General features: G+C 55.9%; 2 protein-coding genes across 2 annotated transcripts; both read right to left on the bottom strand.

Annotated features, from left to right (window-relative positions):
• Positions 1-796: 796 nt before the first annotated feature.
• Positions 797-1,708, bottom strand: FOXL1 (forkhead box L1). Its single transcript, XM_050904042.1, has one exon. It carries the CDS (start codon positions 1,706-1,708, stop codon positions 797-799), a length of 912 nt encoding a protein of 303 aa, XP_050759999.1.
• Positions 1,709-8,517: 6,809 nt separating this feature from the next.
• Positions 8,518-10,230, bottom strand: FOXC2 (forkhead box C2). The gene has a single exon (XM_050904041.1). It carries the CDS (start codon positions 9,994-9,996, stop codon positions 8,518-8,520), a length of 1,479 nt encoding a protein of 492 aa, XP_050759998.1. The 5' UTR covers positions 9,997-10,230.
• Positions 10,231-16,741: the final 6,511 nt, after the last annotated feature.

Below are 16,741 nucleotides of genomic sequence, written 5' to 3'. Positions count from 1 at the left end.
ATCCGTCCCCTTCTCTCTGGCCACATCAGTGAGACAGAAACGCTATCGCGATACTCGAGAAGCACAAGTCCTAGGCAGGAAACCAGCTTGCGTTAACGCCATGAGTTATATACAGTGCTGAGTCAAAGCAAGCAGGATTGTGCAGAATGAGCCTGGATGGTTTGGTCTGCCCTTATTTCAACTCCGGTTACCTGCCTTTTACCCACTCGGAGGACTGGGCCGGTAGGGCAATATCAGAAATTATTATGTGCAGGCACCTGTGGGTATTAATGGCAAAACAAAACTCAGCCTCCTCCCCCAGGGATGGAAGGAGTGGGTTTGGTTTTCAAAAGAGAAAAATAAAATAAAATAAAAAAGAAGAAAAGCGGAGACCCGAAGGGCTCAGCAGAAACCAGGTCTGAGAAACCTGAAGGATGCAAAGACTAAAGGTGCCGAGCAAACCCGACGGGGCCTGGAGGCCAGCGTGGGACCCCCCCCCGCTGCCTGCCTCTGTACCTCCACCACCCACGGGGAAAAGAAAACCGTTTTACCTTTAAAAGTCGATCTGGCAGGGAGGGTGGGAGGCAAGCGCTAAAGAGAGCTCCGCAGCAAGACGTGCCTTGAGAATGCCCTGAAATCCTGAGTCACCTTTAACATCGCTTTTTTTTTTTTTTGCTTTTTTTTTTTTTGTTTTTTGGTCTTTACCCGCTTGATGAGGTCTGAGTCCGCTCTCTCCCTCCCATCGCGCCCCCGAGCAGCGACCGGGGCGAGGGGAGGCCGGGGGAGGGGGGGGGGGGGGGGTATAATTACGGGGCAACTACTGGAAATTAAATACCGCCTCGGAGAAGTGGAGAGGGAAGCAGGAGAGGAAGGGGATGCCGATGTGGTAAAGCCTCCCGTGCACCTGGGAGTCGAGCATGAGGGAGGCATTGAGGGCCGGGCCGAAGCCGCCGCTGGCGACCAGGGAGCCGCCGAGGCAACCGACGGGGCTCTCCCGGGCCGCCTTGGGGGCTGCCCCGGGGGGGGGCTGCCTCAGCCCCTGGGCGAGGATGCTCTCGATGCTGAAGCTGCGGCCCCGCGGGCCGCTCTTGGGCGGCGGGGCGGCGGCGGCGGCGGCGGGGGCCGGGGCGCCGGCGCAGCGGGGAGGACCCCCGGGGGAGGCCGTTTCCCCCCCGCCCGGCCTGGGGACCCCCTCGTCGCCCGAGTCCGCCGCCGCGCTCCCTTTGGCCCTCTTGGGTTCGTCGGGGCGAGCGGCCGGCCCCGGCTGCTCGCCGTCCGCGGGGGCCGCGCCGCCCTTCGCCTCCGGTGGCCCCGGGGCTTTGGGCTTCCTCTTCCTCCGGCGGTAGTTGCCGTTCTCGAACATGTCCAGGCACCGGGGGTCCAGGGTCCAGTAGCTGCCCTTGCCGGGCCGTCCCTTCTCCCGCGGCACCTTGACGAAGCAGTCGTTGAGGGAGAGGTTGTGGCGGATGCTGTTCTGCCAGCCCTGCTTATTGTCGTGATAGAAGGGGAAGCGGTCCATGATGAACTGGTAGATGCCGCTGAGGGTCACCTTCTGCTCCGGAGCTTCTTTGATGGCCATGGCGATGAGGGCGATGTAGCTGTAGGGGGGCTTCTGCGGGGGGTCCTGCCGGGAGATCGTACCGCTGGGGGCGAAGCCCAGGGCGGCCGGGAGGTACACCATGGAGGGGCTGCCCATGGGGGAGAGGTGGCTGCCGTAGATGTGGCTCATCGCCGCCGGGCTCTTAGCTCCGGGTCTTCCCCCTCGGAGCCGAGCGAAGGGACAGGGAAGGGCAGGAACCTGGGACGAGTCCACCGGGGAGCTATTTGTGCGAGCTCAGATCCCAGCCCTGCCTGAAGGAGCTCGCTCTGCCTCTGTCCCTGCTTCATAGCTCTTAAAAAAAAAAAAAAAAAAAAAAAAAAGGAGGAAAAAAAAAGTTAAATAATTGTTGTAAGTTTGCTATTATATGTTGACTTAGCACTGGAAAATAAATTGTCTCTGATAAACAGTCGTTTGTGTTCTCAGCCCACCCACATTAATTAAAATTTCATTGCTACAAAACTCCAAGCTCTCTCCACGTGTCTTGCTGGTACCAGCCAATGGTCTCCGGGTTATTCCTTCATTTGTTTATAGAATTAGTCTGTTGATAAGTCTGCCCACCCAAGTCGAATCAAGCTGTGTTTATTTGGAAAAATTTCCGGGCACCCAATATATAAACGCACTGATCTGATGTTTGAAATATCACGTCCACCCTTTGACGCTGTAAGCACACACAGCAGAGCAGGATGTACACTGCTGGAGCTCGGGGAGGAGCGGGCAAGGATCCCCGCAGGAAAACTGGGGCATTAAACAACAAAAAAACTTTAAAAAAAATTTTTTCTTGCAAGAAAGGAAGAAAAAAGGATGGATGAGAGGAGAAGGCAGCGCTGCGACGGGGAGGACGGAAAAGGGACTGTCTGGAGTCCCGAGGAAGGGGGGGGGGCTCAGGTGTGGCGGGGCTCCCCGGCCGGAGCCTGCACCTCCCCGTGCGGGGACCCGGCTCGGAGCGGCGGCCGGGCCCGGCCCCGTCCCCGTCCCCCCCCGCCCCCGGCGTCGCGCCGGGCCACCCGGGAGCGGGCGGAGGGCGAGCCCCGGGCTCAGCCCCGGGCTCAGCCCCGGGCAGGCAGGGCTGCGCCGGGGGAGACGCCCGGGGGCTGCAGCGAGCTGCATAAACGGGGAATTTGGCAGGCGCGGGGAGGAGGGTCAGTATTTGTGAATGCGGGCCTGTTGCTTTATATTATGTACTTTCCTGTTTATAGCAAGGAGGGGGATTATAACAACTTTACAAGTGCACACAGCTGGCCGGTGCTTACATTAGGAATTCGTGATGCTCTTTTTCTGTATAAACGTCCAGGTTTGGGGTTGTGTTTTCTGTTGTTGGATTTGTATTTTTTTTTTTTAAAATTTACTGATGTAACAGCTTTAATCCGAGGCCCCGAGGGATTCCGATGCAGTTGGAGGTGTCGGCTGTTTCCCCAGCTCCCCGCGGCTCAGACCTGCGTTAGACCCCGGGGATACCCTGTTCCGTGGAGCATCATTTCTCCGGGGGAGGGAAGAGGAGGCCTGAGGGGGATCCCTTCCTCCTTCAGAGAGAAATATCCCATCAGTGCAGCTCCCACGACCGTGGTGGGACTTTTACCTGGCAGGGGAAAAAGTAGAAGCCGGGCTCCGGGGTCTCCCCCAGCACCGCCCGGCCCTGGCGATGCCCCCCCGCCCCCGGACCTCCCTGCAAGCACCCCTTCGCCCGTGGGGTTTCTCGCCCACCTCTGCTCCCTTCCTGCCGTTCCCCCAGCAAACCATCGGGCGAAGGGGTTCCCCCCCCCGGAGTGAAAACCAGCGCGATGGCTGTGGAGCCGCAGATGAGTCCTAAAGGCTGCAAGCCGCCATGCGAGCCTGGGAAATAGAGCCGGGGTGCGGAGGGAGGTGGCTTCTCGGGCGGGGGTGGGGGGTCTCCCCGCTTACTGGCTGGCCCCACGCGTGGGAGGGAAACCCACCCCTCTAATACCGCCCTTGCCGGTAATGCCGCATCCCTCTCCCGCGGTGCACACACCCGCCGGCCCCCGGGAGCTGCAGGACCGATCCGGCGTGCCATAAATGCAATAAACCCCCAAAGAAATAAACAAGGGGAAGCAGAAAAAGGGTTTGGGGGAGGGGGGGGGCTCCCCTCGTCTTGACACTGGGGACCAGCTCTCCCGGGCAGCCCTCCCCCTGGTAGCATCCTCGCCGGGGAGGGATAGGGCAGAGCCCGGCTGCTCTAACCCGCCCGACGCATCCTCAGGGCAGCCTGCCGAGGCCGAGGGTCGCCCCTCCCCTCCAACCCCCTCCTCTCCCCACCTCGGGGAGTCCCCCGCTCCTTGGGACACTCCAAGCACGGATTATTAAAACAATAAATACTCGCGTGTATGGCAGGAGACAGGCACACGGGCTCCCGCTCACTCCCTGAGCTCCCTCCCCCAGTAAAATTCTTCCTTCCTCCTTGTTTTCCCCTCTTCGCGGTAGGAAATCCTTGGAGGCGGGGATGCGGCTTTTCTCTCTGCTCCTTCTTCCCAGCTCATGCGCTGCCTGTTGTCCCTCTCCCGCCGGCGGCATCGCTGGAGCTCGCTGCGTTATCCGCCCGGGAGCAGCCCGCCGAGCGGCTCCGACGGCTGCGGAGGGGCCGGGGGGGGGGGGTCGGGGAAGCGAGCGGCGCGGCGGAGAGGGGGTTTGTTGTTGTTGTTGTTGTTGTTGTTGTTGTTACCGTCGCTCTTTCCCTTGAACGGAAAAAAAAACAACGCGGAGCCGGCGATGGAGGCGCTCCTGGACGTGTTTCCCCTCCTCTCCTGCTGACAAGCCCCTTTTAAAGCAGCAGCGAGGAACGCTCCCACCCGGAGCCCCCGGGGTGAGCAGGGGTGTAAATCAGTGCTCCTCACTCCTTGCTGCATCCCGGCCCCGGGGGGGGGGGAGCAGGGGTGTAAATCAGTGCTCCCCACTCCCACCGCAGCCTGGCCTGGGCTCCCTTAGACACAACCTCCCGGAGGGCCCCGGCGGGAGCTGCCCACCCCTCGCCCCCTCGCCGTGCACGGCGCTGTACAGTTGCGAGGTCGCTTGCTATTGATCCGGGGTTGGGGGGTGTATTTCTTTCTCCCCTGGCCTTTCAGCGCCTGGTACGGACTTTCTGCAACGTCCCCTCCAAAGCGACACAAGAGCTAGCGGCCTTCCCCAAAAATCTCCTGTCCGGCATCTTCCCACGGCGCGTTGCCGAGCCCTGGGGGAGGTGGGATGGCTTGGGGGGGACCAGACAGCTCCTTGCCTGGGTTGTGCCGAGGCCTGGGCGGCTTCCTAAAGGGACTGCGTTTTATCCGGGTCCTGCAGCACCAGGGAAACGCTCCCTTGGCCGAGCTGCAAGGACACCCCGCGCAGGGACCTTCCCGGCGGGGACGAGCTGGAAAACCGCCGTCCCTTCCCCTCTCGAAACCCGGAGCTGTCTGGGTTTTCGGACAGGTATGCAAACCCGTAGGTTAATGGCAGCACAGCAAGAAAAAAAAAACCAAAAAACAAAAAACCCCATCCACCATCCTCATCTGCTGCCGAGAACCGCGTTGGGCCCCGGCCCGGTGCAACCGGCCATGCAGCAGCTTCAGCCAGCCCCCGCTGGGGCCGAGCTTGGCCCTCCTGATCTGCTACGGGGGGGCTTTATGCTGGTCCTTCAGCTGCGAGGGCCTGTGGGGCCCGATCCGGCCATGGCTGTCCGCAGCAGCTACCCTGGGCCTTCCTCCTTCCTTCCTTCCTCCCTCTCTGCCTCGGCCGGGCTGAAGTCACCTGTCGCGACAGAGGCCTATCGCGTTATCGACCTCCATATCTCAGCTTTTAAATACAGCCCTGAAGAGATCCCTGCACCCCTGCACTTTGCTCTCACCTCACCTGTGAAATCAGCCCAGCGAAAAAAGGCTCCCCTCGGAAAGGCGGGGGGGACTGGGGCTCGATGGTGAGGGGCAGATGGGTGCTGACCCTCGCCTGAGGACGGGGCACAGCAAAGGGACGACACTCTCAGCCCCCAGCCCCTGGCCCTGGGAGGAGGGCTGGATGCCCACCCTGCCCTGGATGCTGTTCCCGGCCGGCGGGAAGGCCTGATCCTGCAAGTTCCCGGGCCCGCACTGATATCAACACCTAATAGAGGGCTTTTCTTTTTCTGCCAAGCTCCTGAAATCCTGACATCTCCAAAGCCGGAGCGCAGCAGCGCGGAGAGGGGGAGAGTGGCCAGGAGCAGCGCAGACCTCACGGGGGAGCATCCCGCCGGGATGGGGTGGGAAAAAACCCACCAACAAGGGGTTGTGGGGGGAGAGGGGACCCCCAAGCCCAGCTCAAGCTGTGCCCCCCCCTCCCAGGAACTGTCCAGCAGCAGCTGGGGGGGGGGGGGGGGGAGGCTGCAGAACCCCAGCTCCCAGCATCGCACCCCTCGGCATCCCTGCCCACCGTCGAGGGGAAGAGTCCCCGTGTGCCCAGCGCCCTTAGCCGGCGTGGGAAGATGTGGGAGCACCAGCGGCCCCAGGATTTCTCGACGTGTGTGGGAAAATCCACAGCAGTCACCTGACTTCAGCTACCTCTGGCAGGGAGGGCAGGCACCCACCCGGCGCTCCCCGGCCGCCGGGCTCCACGCGGGGAGAAAACCTGCGGGGAAGAGGGTCTGGACCGGTGGAAGAATTCTTCCCCACTTTGTTTTTTTTTTTTTACCCTTTTATGCTATTTATTTTCTTTTTACCTTTTTACTCTGTTTACGTTTTTTTACCCTTTTACCCTATTAATTTTTTTACCCTATTTATTTTCTCTCTTTCAAATAGCACGTTGGATTTTGTCGCATTAGGAAAAAAAAAAAGAAAAAAGAAAAAAAAGAAAAACCACCCTCTGAGAGCCAGGAAAAATGGCAAGAGTTTTACAAGAATGTTCCTTAAAACACAGATCAAGTGAGGCTCGGACATTTTTTCTCATTTAAATCAGGAGTTTCAGTGCTTTTTGCCAGCTTTCTAGCGCATGCAAAATTTACCCGATCAAAACCAATTTATATCATCGATTTTAACAGCCTACCACGGGTATAAGCGCTCCCTAACCCAGCCAGGGCTACGAAGGGATCCTGGGGGGCTGCGGGAGGTGGAAGGGGGGCACGGCCGGGAAATGTCCCCGGGAAATGTTGGAAGGCTGAGGCTCTGCAGCGTCCGGGCAGCTGGGAAAGGAGCCGGGCTCCAGCGAGCTGGGCTTGAAAAGTCGCAAAGAGCCTTCCTAAAGTCTGCTTCAGGCTTTGCCGGCATTTCTATGCCTTTAGCATTTGATATTCGCCCGCACTTCTGGGCTTGGTTTAAAGCTGCTTTAACAGGTTAAGGGTTGGTTTGGGGAAAAGGCACCACATCTGTCAGTGCGCGGCATTGTGAAGAGGAGCTTAAATAGATAAAGAGAAGGTTAAAATCAGCCAAATCTTCACACGGGAGAGGATTTAAAAACTGTAAAATGATTCTGAAGTGAACTTTCTGCCTTGTTTTTAGGCTCCGCAGTGGGTCCGGGTTTAACCGATCGCTCTTATCACCCGCACCCACTCGTAACCTTTCGGGCTTCCTTTAATTAAAAAAAAAAAAGGGGGGGGGGGCGGAATTTTGTTTGTTCTCTGTCGTGGAAAGAGCCGGCTCTGGGCGCTGAGAGACGCGAAGCACCGCGCAAGGCCTGCGCTTGCAGGGACGGGGCAAGGGAAGCAGAAATCCTCCTCCCTGCGGCTTCTGGTTTTTCCCCCCCCCCCCCCCGTTCTCCCCATCGGAGGCCTGGGAAATTTCCCTAAATTTCAAGCTGGCCAAGGATTCGGGATTGAGGGAGAGAGCCAGTGCTCAGACCCGGCCACCCCCGCAGTGCCTTATTCGTTTCCCCTCGCCGTTGTGCAATTTCCAGCTCTCCACGTGAACTAAACCTTTTATCAAAGAAATAATCATAATAAGAAACCTTTAGGCTCCAGGAAAACGACTTTGTTTTAAAAACAACCGGTTTTCCGCATGAGGAAAAAGTGAAGCGAGAAAAAACTGCAAAAAACACGTATATACACAGACAAGCGCCAGACTTGGAGCAGAAAAAAACAGCATGGATTTATTTTAACGTAAGTACAACAATTAGGACCACATAAGACAAACGAACTTTGAAGCAGGTTAAAGCAAATAGTCCTTAGGAATGGTCAAGGTGAAATCTATTATACAAAACATCACACGTCGTAAATAATAATAAAAAAAGTATCAGATACTTCGTCTTTTTTTTCTTTCAAAAAAAAAATCCACCAGCAAAAAATAAATTATTTCCTCGTCTTGCGAAAAGAACAGCTCTAAATCGAAAGAAACTCTATTGCATAATTGTACACAGAAGAAGAAGAAATCACTTGTCATTAATTTGGAAGTTAGGAATCGTTGGGCGAGACAAAAATAATCCAGTGAACTCAACTTTAAATATTATATTAATGGCTCTGAAAATCAGCCTGATTAGAAATCCACACATTTTTTACAGCACAACAGAGAACTTAAAAAATACCCAGGACATATATTTATATATATATATTTATATACTTTTTTTTTTCTTTTAAAACGTATAAATGGTCGTTGTGATATTGGTCCATAACTTATTTTTCTGAGACCCCCTATACTTTAGCATATAAAATTTGCCACTTTTAGATAAACATATATATATAGAATTATTCCTTTTTTTTTTTTAATTTTTTTTTTTTTTTTTTTTTAGGAGAGATCCCCCTTTTCAAGTAGAATTTACTTGCCTGGAATCTAAGGAGGCCTGAAACGGGGCTTGGGATCTACAAACTCTGTGGCCCCCAGGTCCACGGGGAAGCTGTCAGATTTTTTTTTTTTTCCTGCGTCTGAAGCGTTTGGTGTGGTTTTATTTCTCCTGATCTTTTTTTTTTAATAATTATTATTAATAATTTTTTTTTTAATTTTTTTTTTTTTTTGGCGGGTGGCCCTAGGCGGGGGGGGGGGGGGGGTCGCGGCTACTCAGTACTTAGTGCAGTCGTAGGAGTAGGGGGCGGCGTGGCGGTATAGGGAGGGCGCGGATCTGTAGGGGATCTGACAGGCGGAGTTGCTGCTCACCTGGTGGTCGCTGAGCGAGGCGCTCTCCATCCCGAGCCGGTGCGAGGTGAACATTTCCCGGACGTTGGGAAAAGTCTGCTGTTGAGAGCCAAAAGTGTGCCCGGGCAGGTGGCTCAGCTCAGCCCCGTGGTTGAGGTACCAGGAGGCGGTGGGTTGCCCCCCCGCCGCCCCGCCGCCGCCGCCTCCGCCGTGGGGATGCCCGGCCCCCAGCGCACCCTCCTGCCCCGACGACAGGCTCAGGGTGCCGAGGGGCGACGGGGCCCCGGTGGGATGCTCGGCCAGACCCTCCTCCAGCGGTGCGGGGGGCACGCACATGTGGCCCGGCCTCTCGCCGCTGTAGAGGCTCATAGCCCGCATGCTGCAGTGGTAGCTCCCACTAGTGTCCAGGGCCTGGCTGCACGCCGCGCTGTAGCCCGACGGTTGCCCCGGTGGGTAGCCCAGCGGCATACCGGCGCCCGTCCTGCCCGAGGCGGCACTCACCGGGCTGAGATCCCCCGCGGGGGAAGTCCGCAGGGTCATGATGCTCTCCACGCTGAAGCCCGGTAGCCCGTTGCCGGCGGGGTGATGCTCGGGCAGCGGGGCCTCGGGGGAGGCGGCGGCGGGGGGCGAGGCGGCGCTGCGGGGGCTGTCCCGCAGAGCCCCGCCGCTGGCCGGGCTCAGCGTCTCCACCTTGGTGATCACCGGCAGCTCGGGAGACGCCGTCTCGCTCTTGATCACCACCTTCTTCTCGGAGGCCGGCGCCGAGGCGGAGGAAGAGGAAGAGGAGGAGGAGGCTTCCTTGGGGAGGTCGGCGCCGGGCAGCCCGTGGGGCTTGGGCTGCTCCTTCAGCAGCCGTTCCCGGGCCTCCTCCTTCTCCTTGGAGACATCCTTCTTCTTGAAGCGTCTCCGGCGGCGTAGGAAGCTGCCGTTCTCGAACATGTTGTAGGAGTCGGGGTCCAGGGTCCAGTAGCTGCCCTTGCCCGGCTTCTTGTCGTCGCGGGGCACCTTGACGAAGCACTCGTTGAGGGAGAGGTTGTGACGGATGCTGTTCTGCCAGCCCTGCTTATTCTCTCGGTAGAAAGGGAAGCGGTCCATGATGAACTGGTAAATCCCATTGAGCGTGATCTTCTTGTCGGGGGCGTTCTGGATGGCCATGGTGATGAGGGCGATGTAGCTGTAAGGTGGCTTCACCAGATCCTTGGGGGCGGCGGGTTGGTGGGGGTGGTAGGGTCCGTAGGAGCGCCCCATGCCCGCCGCGTACTGCTCGGCGTGGCCCGAGTAGACGCTCATGGGGTTGCCCATGCCGCCGTACGTCCCCGCCGTCCGGTAGTAGTTCTGCTCGCTTAAATACGGCACCACTCCCAAAGCGTTGGGGTCCGAGACGGAGTAGCGAGCCTGCATCATGGAGAGGGGCTTCCCGCGGCCGGGGAGGAGAGGAAGAGGAGGAGGAGGAGGAGGAGGAGGAAGAGGGTGGAAGGGCCTCACCCCCCGTCCGGGACCCCTCTGCGGAGAAGGAAGAAGGGAGAGAGGGAGAGAGAGAGAGTCTCAGAGACGAGCTAAATCCCAGCGTGTCCTCTAGCAGCGGCACCGCAGCAGCATCCTTCGGGTCGCCGGGGACAGGGTGGTCTCTGGCGGCCTCTCCCTCCCTCTTTATGACTGTGATTCTTGTATACACACCTATGGCCCGCGGCGGCGGCGGGCGCTGCTGCGGAGCGGGAGGCGGGGAGCTGGGGGGTGGGGGGGAGAGGGGTTGGCCTGTTCTCGCAGGAAAAGGGAATTATTTAAAAAAAAAAAAGAAAAAAAAAGAAAAAAGACGACAATAATAAAAAAAGGGGAAAAGGAAAAAAAAAAAAGGAAGAAAAATCAGCCTTGCGGAAACCCAGTTCTTGTCACAACAACCGCCCGAAATCTTCCGGAGCCCGCGGGGCCCCGCCGGCTCCTGGCGAGGGGTGCGCGGGGGGCGCGGGGTGCGCGGAGCCGCCGAGCTCCTCGGCCGCGCTGCGGAGCTTCAAAACTCGCCCCGCGCCGCCGACGCGCTTTTACTCCCCGCTGGCCCCGCCTCCCGCAACCACCGCCCGCCAATGGCGGAGCGCGCAGCCGCCGCCGCAGCCAATGGGAGGGAGGCGGCGGGATGCGGTGGCGTTTGCGAGCATCACACGCAGGCACAACGCCACACACACACACACGCACACACACACGCGCGCGCGTCCGCCTTGCCTTACTCTAAAATTATATATACACACGTAAAAAATTATATACATTCCCCACCTTCTATAATTTTAACGTTTTGGCCCCAAAAGGAGCCAGCGCCGAGCGACTCCGGCCGGGGGCTGCGCTCGCCCGCCGCACCTTTACTCGCGCTTCACCAAAAAGTGAAGTTTTTAAGCACTTTTTTGAGCCAGGTTGATCTCAAGGACGGCGGGAGTCGCGACACCGCGCTCATCCCCGCATCGCCCCGCGATACGGACATAAACGGTGCCCCTGTGCCGGGCGGGTCCTTCTTCCCCCTTTTCTAAATATATTTATTTTAAGCGAAATAGCCCGGCGGTTCCTCGCCTGACGCGGGGCAAGGCCACCGGGTCCCTCCCCACGTTGCTCGCCCGGTGGCGAGTGGCATCTCACCCCGCTTCGCCCCTCGCACCCCGGCCCCGGTGGCCCCCGGCCCCGCCGTCGCTGGCGGCTGAGAGGTTCCTCTGCCGCTTTGGGGGAGTTTGAGGGTATTTTATTTTATTTTATTTTTAAAGAAAACAGTGAGCGCACTTAAGTGGCTTTTTTTTTTTTTTTTTCGTTCCGGCCATCGAGGCGGATTTTCTTGTGCATGTGAAATCCGCCCCTCTGCCTTTTCTCTAATGATTTCATTAGAGGTAATCAGAGTGGGACAATTAGGGACGCATGGTGACCAAGTGTAAACTCAGGTATTGGGAAAACTCCTGCGAGCTGCCCTGTCCCACCCGGGAGAAGCGTGGATCTGCCCAGCGAAGAAATGAAGGTGGGAAACAGCGATTCCCCCCCACCCACCCTCCCCGCTCCGAAAAAAAAAAAAGAAAAAAAAAGAAAAATAGTCACTGCAAAATCGATTCGAGCCCGAAGAGACCAAGATAAGGTTGAAATTAATTAGCTGTCACTTCGGCAGGGCTCCTTCCCGCTGCCTCCCCCGAGCCCGGCTGCTCCTGCTCTGATTTCTAAGCGGTGATCTTTTGGTTTCTTACACTGTAATTCTGCCTTTCCCTCCTTGCAATTTGTGTGGCTTCGTAAGGCTTTAAACAAAGATGGTTTTTTTTCCCCCCAAAGTCAGATCGTGATTTTTGCTGGCTGCTGGTACGAAGGGTCCCTTCCCCGCTCCCAGCCGGGGCGGTGGGGAGCAGACCGCGGCCGGCTCCGGCCGTGGGAACTCGGCGGTACTGTTAATTACCGGAGGTTTTCTTAATAAGAAAGGAAACGATTTTATGCGATAGCCGGGGAAAAAAAAAAAAAAAAAAAGAAAAAAAAAAGAGGCAGCTCCTCTACAAGGAGGTATGGTTAAAAATGATCTGCGATGGAAAAATTGATTGGAAAGTTTCGCCGGACGCTTCGAAATTGTTATTTAATTTTGATGGAAAGAAATGTAAATGTTCTGGGAGGGTTTCACCAACCGAGCAACCGTCCGGGGGATTTTTTTAATGAAAAGAAATAGCAAATTCTGCGAGGTCTGCTCATACTTTTCATGTAAATGTACGACCATCGAGAAAACTTTTTTTTTCCCCCTGGAATAATTTGAGAACGACTTCACGTTTTTATCTTCGGTTTTCAAAGAAATCATATTTCTCATAAAAACTAGGGCGTTTCCTTAGCGCACATAAGCACACAGGATTTCTTAAACAATATCACTTTTTAAAAGGCAGGAATTTTTCAATGCAAAAGCTTGACCCAAGCCACCCCTGCGGCGTCCTAGAGCTGTCCCTTCCTAGAAGCCTGGTACGCTCTCGAGAAATAACCTTGATTGAATCTTACCTCTCCTCGGCTGAAAACATTTACCGAGATGAATTTCTACAGAAAACCAAGAAGCAGCAATAGTTCTTTGCGTGCTGCAGCTGGGAACTTAACAGAGATTAAGTCAACGGGCTCGGAAAAGCCCAAACTTCAACTGGTAGGCAGAGGAAAAAAAAAAAAAAAATCAATGTTACGAAAAATAGCCAGCTTCCAAACGGGGGAGCGGAAAGAGAGGAGTCCTTTCAAGCAAGGGAGCAAGAGGCACGGGGGAGACGCGCTCTCTTCCCGGGCACGGCGGGTTTCTCTCTCCCTCCCTTTGCGGCACTCCGGGAGCGGCGTTTGCCCACGTTACCCGAACAGCCGCGGGCGGTGAGGCGGCGGTTTTCCCTCCGCAGCCTTTATTTGCCTTTGGCGAGCACCCGAGAGCAACAACCTGACCCCTTCCCCTCCTCAGAGGCTCTCCCCACGCCGGTTCTCCGGGCCCCTGGGCGGGCGGGTGCTCGGCGCTGCCGGTGCTCGGCGCGGCCGGTCCCGGCGGCCGGTCCCCGGCGGCGGGCGCAGCGCTCACCTGCCCGCCCCGGGGGCTCTGCGCGGCGTGTGCTGCCCCCCAGGGGACACCGAGGGGCTTGCACGGCCGCACCGGCATCGCACCGGCACCCGCACCGGCACCGGCTGCCCGCCCCGGGTCCCCGGTTGTGCGGGAGTACTGCGCGGTGGCGGAGGAGAGGGGAGAGGGGGACGGAGAGGGAGAGATGGGGAGAAAGGAGGCGAGGGGAAGAACGAGGAGGGGGGGAAATGAGACAGAGGATCGAAGAAAAAAGAGGGCGAGTGAGCGAGCGGGCAAAAAAGAAAGAGCAAGAAGCGTGTGAAAGAGAATGGGGAATGGGAACAAGAGAGAAAGAAAACATGAGAGCGGCAGAAAGAGAGAGAAAGGAAAAGAGAGGGAGAAAGGAGAAGAGAGAGAGAGAAAGAAGGAAGGAAAGAAGGAAAAAGAGAGAGAGAGGAGGAAAGAGAGAGGAAGAAAGAAAGAAAGACAGAAGGAAAGAAAGAAAGAGAAAGAAAGACGAAAAGGCAAGAAGAAAGGAGAGAAAGAGAGGGAGGAAGAAAGAAGGAAAGAAGGAAAGAGAGAGAAAGGAGAAGGAGAGCGGGAAAGAGAGGAAGAGAGAAAGAGGAAGAAAGAGAGGAAGAAGGGAAGAAAGAAGGAAGGAAAGAAAGAAGGAAAGAAGGAAAGCAAAGGAAAAGCTATGCCTTGGCAATGCAAACAGTGGCGTCAGCCCAGCTAAGACCCACCGATGGACATGGATTTCTGCTCGTTCACCAGTTTTGCATCTGTACTGGTGACCGACCCAGGAGAGGGCACCCACCGCTGGCTCCAGCGGGCTGACAAACCCCACACCTATTTTCCAGCAGCAGGCAATGTTGTTGGGCTCAAACAGGTTAGCCCGGGCCAGCCCCACCTGCCCTAATGTGCCTCCTTTGCCAGATTATTTCGTAAGCACAAAAATTTGGTCATATGCTATTTCTTCACACATGAAAATCCATTTCACAGTGGTCTGAAAGACTAGTTTCTAGTACCCAGCTAATATGCCGTACGAATGAAAACCTCGTTAAAAACTGTTGCCTTTAAAATTTGCAGCCTACTTTTAATTTTCAGTATTGAAAGCCAAGCAGGGTGATATCGCCAGTTCAGCGCTCCTTTTTGGGTGCATTTTGTCTGTTTTCCATGGCTGCCCTTGTGTGTTCAGCCTGCACTTCAGAGAAATTATTCCCGCAGCAGCAGGAGTTTCTTTCTGCATTGTTCACAGGGTTTGCATTAATCCGGCACTCCCTTTTTCTAGGTGTTTTCACAAATTGTGGGTGTTTCAAGCAAGAGCTGCATTTTGCCTTTTGTATGAAAGCCCAGGATCTTTTCTGAACCTCTTTCACTAGAGTATTTCACTCATTTTAGTAAAATGGGTATTAGAAGTGATTCAGGCACCTCCAATAGACTAATGCCATTTATAAGGATGTTGGTAGCCCTGTCTGCTTCCCGCTAAAAAGAGAGGCTTCCCAGCAGCATCCGTACAAGCCGCATCAGGCTGCTAGAGCTGATGCTAAAGGCTGCAGTACGCATCATAGAAGAGACCCTGGAAAAGTAATTTGGAGCAAATTTCAGGCCCATAGAATCAAAGCAGAGAATTGAACCAGCAGAAAAGATGTCACCTACTAGCAAACTCCTCATTTGCTTAAGGCAAAGTACCCTGATTTCTAGAAAGCCAGCTCAGGCTCTCTTTGTTGGAAGCCAAATCCACGTAAGGAACAGCTTTACCGAGCGCCTTGCATGGAGGTTGGAGGGAGATGTAGGTGGTCTGGTAGGATCTCAGCCCCCCCTGGATTGTTAATGTATTAATTAATGGCACTGTCGCTACCTCGCTCGCTTTCCCTTCCTCGAAGGAGAGGAGGAAGCGAGTGCGTTGGTGTGGAAGCGAGTCCCACGAGCTGCAGTGTGGCGACTTTGGGTGACAGCGGACAGACGGACAGCGTCGGCACTCGCAGCCCGGGAGTGCAAATCGCAATGCTGAATTACAGAGAGGTTGTAAATTGCTCACCAAAGGCCCGATCCCGAACTCCCCGCAGAGATATCAAAGTCGCTGGGAGTTTTCCGTGAGTAGGAAGTGGAGGAATGAGCTTCAAACATTTAGGCCCAGCTCCACATGGGTGGTCTATTATGCCTGGACGGATTCCCACTGGCTCCAGCAGCACTCTGAGGTAGTGAAAAGGCTCCTCCTAAATGCACCCCATTGCAGAACCAGGGCTCTAAGTGCTTTCTTTGAATGCTTACGAGGGACCTCGGTGGAAAGGTGAAGCCTCAGGCTCACCGCAGCTGCTCCGCAGCGTTTAGCCCAATACGTTGATTTTAAACTGAGTTTGAAAAACACACATAGTTGGAGGGGGAAAGACTCCCGAACCCAGCGGAGTCCTGGCCTTTGATTCGCGCTGTGAAAAAAAAAACTGTTCGGCAATCAACGGGAGCCGCAGAGAGAAAAGGCGTTTGCATCTGCCCGGCTACATCTGTAACTATTCAGAGAAGAGCATCCGAATTTGTTCCGCTTTTTGGTTGGCAGAGCAACAGTCAGCTCTGACGGTGGATGTGTATCAGTAGCATCCAATCCAAGCAGATTAGAAACCAAATTCAAAAGCCATTTCCCCCCCTTTCCCTGACACACTTCAAAATAAACCTCCGTTTCATTGTTCCCATGACCCTTCCATCCCACTCCGCTCAGGAATGTCGGGATTCTCAACATCCTCCCTTTTCTTGGGGTAATTGTCAAATACATTAATTCTATAAATAATAAATCATGCAAACAAATCATTTACTATCCTATTAAAAGCAAGCGAGAAGTGTACTTTCGGAAAGCTGGCAGACTTGGAAGCCCACGTAAAGGCTGGATATTGCTTTATTCACGACCAGCCAGTTTCAAATGGAAAAATAATTGATTTCAGAGTTTATTTTATGAAAAGCGGGGTGTCTTTTTTCCCCCCAGCTATAACACGTGATCAAAAGACCATGGTATTTCTGTAACGCTGGGTGGGGACTCTCACATTAACGATACGGCATGTCCTTTTCTACGTATAACTCCAGAAAGAACGGCGATGCCGTTGCAGATTTTGGGGTGCGCGACCCCTCACACGGCTCATCCAGAGCCCAGGAAGACGGCTGGCCGCCCTCTGCTGCAGGGCACCATTTTACAGCCTGGAAGCTGCCTGCCAACAGAGACACTCGGAGAAGAGAAGCCGAGGCCTTCCCAGGCGCAGGCTTCGTGCGAAGCGATGGCTCTCCTCAGCACACACCGCTCCCGCCCGGCCGCTCACACCAGGCCCGACCCCCTGAGGAAAGGTCCCTCCTTTAGGCCCGGGTTCCCTCTCGGCCTTTACACTGCACAAGGGGGGGAACCCGGCGGGAGCATGGGCTTCTCCCTCCCCGGGGGCTCGCCTCGCCCAGGCGAACGCGGGCCAAGAGCGGCCCTTCCCCGGCCCGGAGAGTGCCCCGGCCGCCATCACCACACACCGCTTCCCGCCCTTCGGCCACTTCGCCTCCGGGCCTTTTTGACCCCTCCGCGGCGCCGTAGACGCGTGAGGGAGGGGCGGGGCTAAGGCGGAGGCTCCTCCTCCTCCTCTCCTCGCCGCCGGTCGCGCCGCC

Source organism: Gymnogyps californianus, chromosome 12 (genome assembly GCF_018139145.2).
Source record: "Gymnogyps californianus isolate 813 chromosome 12, ASM1813914v2, whole genome shotgun sequence".
Classification (NCBI taxonomy): domain Eukaryota; kingdom Metazoa; phylum Chordata; class Aves; order Accipitriformes; family Cathartidae; genus Gymnogyps; species Gymnogyps californianus.
The sequence above is the reverse complement of the archived record's forward strand: the minus strand, read 5'-3'. Positions and strand labels throughout refer to the sequence as shown.

Bases quoted from the DNA above. Each gene is read 5' to 3' on its own strand.
- FOXC2 (XM_050904041.1), bottom strand. From the start codon at position 9,996: ATGATGCAGGCTCGCTACTCCGTCTCGGACCCCAACGCTTTGGGAGTG.
- FOXL1 (XM_050904042.1), bottom strand. From the start codon at position 1,708: ATGAGCCACATCTACGGCAGCCACCTCTCCCCCATGGGCAGCCCCTCC.